We start from the raw sequence: 3139 nt of genomic DNA on the forward strand, positions 1-3139 counted from the left end.
AAGAAAATGCATCTGAGTTGTGAGCTATGAAAAAAGGAGCATCGACTCCATCACATATGTAGCTGTGTTGATGAGGCTGTTCATCAGCTGTGTCCACTCACGTGTTGGAGTCAGTCGACTGCTCTCACTGGACCGCTTTATCAGAGGACAGCTGATATTTACCCCGAACAGGCGACGGTCTCCTGTCAGCTGCACCTGCAGAGGAATGACCACTTTTCTTCCCTGAGGATCAAAGATCATCACAACATGGATGTTAGAAAACCCTGATGGTTGCATTTATATGTGCACACAAACAGAGTGGATGTCTGTAGAACACCAGTCTAAATAGGAGACATGGCAGCAAACTGAGCTCAAACCTTCTGCTTCTATTGTTTGGCATTTACATTTCCAGAGTTCACCATTTTTAATATCCTCGTGTCAATGCATATGTCTATTTATACAATTATAGCAAATACACATAACACAAAAGTGGTCCCCTGCTTGCTTTAACAGTCTAGGTGTGTGTGTGTGTGTGTGTGTCGTTTCCTTTCCCCTGAGAATCAGCCTGTGATATACATTTCTCACAAAAACTGTTGTTTGACCTCAGTGCGAGCATAGCAGCTGTCATATCTGCTGAAGAAGGAGAGGCTCTGGTCCTTGTCTATGCCCATTCTCACCCCGCAGGGCCCCTCCAACTGAGGCACTGGGACTGTGGCCCCTGACATATCTGAGAAAACAGCAGCACAGGCACACTGACAGAAGCAACGCAAATACTGGGAGAATGCTCTGGAAAGGGTTTTATAGCCTAGTTCTGCACGGGTGGACACGATCTTACCTCTAACACGGACATTGCTTTTGACCTGCGGTCCAAACACAGCTGTGATTCCTCTGGTAGAACACGTGACTGTCGGCAGGACGAGCTGTGTCCTCTGCTCAGGTGTTAACTTCCCCTGCAGGGTCGAGAAGGCAAAAATGAAGTAAATCAAGCGAAGCTTTGCACGGCGATGAATCATCTCCTTATTGTTTGGAGGTTTACACTGATATGGTTTCGACTCCAGAAACACCCGGTTCTTTCTTTAACACGGGAAGCGGCCCCGTGACACCAGCTAATCAGTGTTAATGACTCTGAAGCTGGCTGCAGCCCCACCCAGAGCTTCACTACATGTCTCTAAGTGCTTGTTGAAATATTCTCTTGCTCGGCACCTGTGCGCCCAGAGAGCTGTGGGCTCAAGGTGATTTGAAAAGTAGGACCGAATCAGATGGTAAGTAATTAAATAAATAAATAAATAAAGGCCTGTCGTTTAAATAATAGGCTTCATATCATGCATGGCCCAGTGGGTCCTCAGGAGTCCATCAGCTGAAGGCATTATGTAACTCAAAGACTTCCACCCTTTGCAAGACTTGTACAAGATTGTTACACTTGAGAAACCCTGACGGTTGCATGCAACTTTTTTCAGGGTTTCCGAGAATCGTCCACTTAGGTTGTGAAATTAAACGTCCATTAATTCTTCAAGCAGATTAACTGGGTTCGGAGCTTCAGCTCCTTTGGCTCAGAAGTTAGTTGTCTCTACAAAGACATCATGAGTTTAACTGTAATGCCACAGGATGCACTGAGGTCGAAACTTTCATTCGACTGTTATTGTTTCATCAGTGATGTTGACAATTTAAAAAATGAACATTGAACACAGGCCTAAATAAAACAGTAGCATGGTCTAGTTTCGTGTGTTAAAAGCAACATTGTACAAAAATAGTCTACACATAGGTGAAACACATCACAATAATATAATCAAATATAACCACATGTTGTAAATCTTGTCTTAAAGAAATAATGTACAAATTTCATTATACTATAAAACATGTTCTAGGTGTATGTATGTGGAATTTACACAATAAGACCTAATGTAACAGATTGAGCCTATTATTGCATTCAGATTCAGTAACAGTGTATTATTCAGCCACAAGTGTTAAAACAACGTGCTCTGTGTTATTTAAAAAAACAACTTGTCTTTAAAAAAAAAAAAACAAAAAACAGACGGACAGCTAGGCTACAAAAAGTTTGTAAAGTGAATTTCTCTAATTCTGTTTGTAGCCTAATACAAGATTGTAAGTGACACAAAAATCCTTTAGATGAAATGTTGGTTTGTACATTTTATATCTGTCATTCGTGTCCCAGTAACGTTTAACTGGGCTCGTGTATAACGGTGTTTGATACCTGTGAGAATAGCTCGTGAATCACGAGTTGTGACGTCACGTTGGTGACGTCTCTATGGCTCCCTGGTCTGGCTGACAGAAGTTTGTAGCGTTGGAAACAGGAGAGAAGACGTCTCCCAGCCATGGCTGTAAATCGGAATCATTCTCAAAACGGCGGCGTTTTGATAAACAACGGAGAAAGGTGTGTGTTTTCTGTTCAATGTGTGTTATTAATTTTCTTAGCTAGAAAGCTGTCGCCTCTCTTTTTTGCTTGTTTACCTTCACTTTCCAGTGCGTAGTCAACATAATGCTATCCCACCGCTAGCTGGCCTGGCTAACATTAGCATAGCTAGCCAACACGTCCCTTCCATTATTGACATTAGTGTTGTGTTCGTCGTCTCAGGGTAATTCAAATGTTATATTACATTTTTGGACCGCGGTAAGGTAATGTTAATAATGATCGACTTTATAGCCGCTTTGTATCTTGACGGTTAGTTTACGTAAGATGGCTGGCTAACTTGTAATGTTAACCAACTATCAAAACAGGAAGTAGCTGTAACAGCTGTTTGGATGTTGACATTTTGTTAAAACAAAAATGTCATCACATTTTAAATGTGTTTAAATTGGAGTAACTACACGTTGTGAAATGCACTAGTCTCAGAAATTTTCCACATGCCACAATGACCATAATTATGTCAGTTGTAGTTCCAACAGGTTGTAGCGTTACATTAGTTCCATCTGCTCCTTTCCTCCCCAGTGTTTTAAGGCAGTGTAAGAATGTGGAGCTGTCATTCAGTGATGTCACCTGCAAGACAGACCTGCTGAAGGGGACCAAGAAGGGCACTGTTTACCTCACACCATACAGGGTACACCTGCAATGAAATAAAATGTGTAACATACTACTGCTGCTGCAGTTTTCTTGAGTAAAATGTCATCACTATTAAAATGTCATGACTATTCATGTTCTCCT

The 3139-nt window shown here is 41.6% G+C and overlaps 2 protein-coding genes across 2 annotated transcripts in view; one reads left to right on the plus strand and one right to left on the minus strand.

The window, feature by feature from the left end:
• The window catches only part of LOC109974632 (zona pellucida sperm-binding protein 4-like), a 3660-nt gene extending 2452 nt beyond the window's left edge, over positions 1–1208 (minus strand). The window contains exons 1-3 of the mRNA XM_020624940.1: positions 815–1208; positions 582–706; positions 102–222 (exon numbers count right to left, since the gene is read on the minus strand). Coding sequence (XP_020480596.1) covers positions 102–222; positions 582–706; positions 815–992 — 424 coding nt within the window. The 5' untranslated portion in view covers positions 993–1208. The remainder of the gene's footprint in view (positions 1–101; positions 223–581; positions 707–814) is intronic.
• A 1009-nt stretch (positions 1209–2217) lies between these two features.
• wbp2nl (WBP2 N-terminal like) overlaps positions 2218–3139 on the plus strand; it is a 3616-nt gene continuing 2694 nt past the window's right edge. Inside the window, exons 1-2 of the mRNA XM_020624941.1 lie at positions 2218–2371; positions 2927–3035. Coding sequence (XP_020480597.1) covers positions 2313–2371; positions 2927–3035 — 168 coding nt within the window. The 5' untranslated portion in view covers positions 2218–2312. The remainder of the gene's footprint in view (positions 2372–2926; positions 3036–3139) is intronic.

This window comes from Monopterus albus, unplaced genomic scaffold, assembly GCF_001952655.1.
Source record: "Monopterus albus unplaced genomic scaffold, M_albus_1.0 scaffold342.1, whole genome shotgun sequence".
In the NCBI taxonomy this organism is placed as follows: domain Eukaryota; kingdom Metazoa; phylum Chordata; class Actinopteri; order Synbranchiformes; family Synbranchidae; genus Monopterus; species Monopterus albus.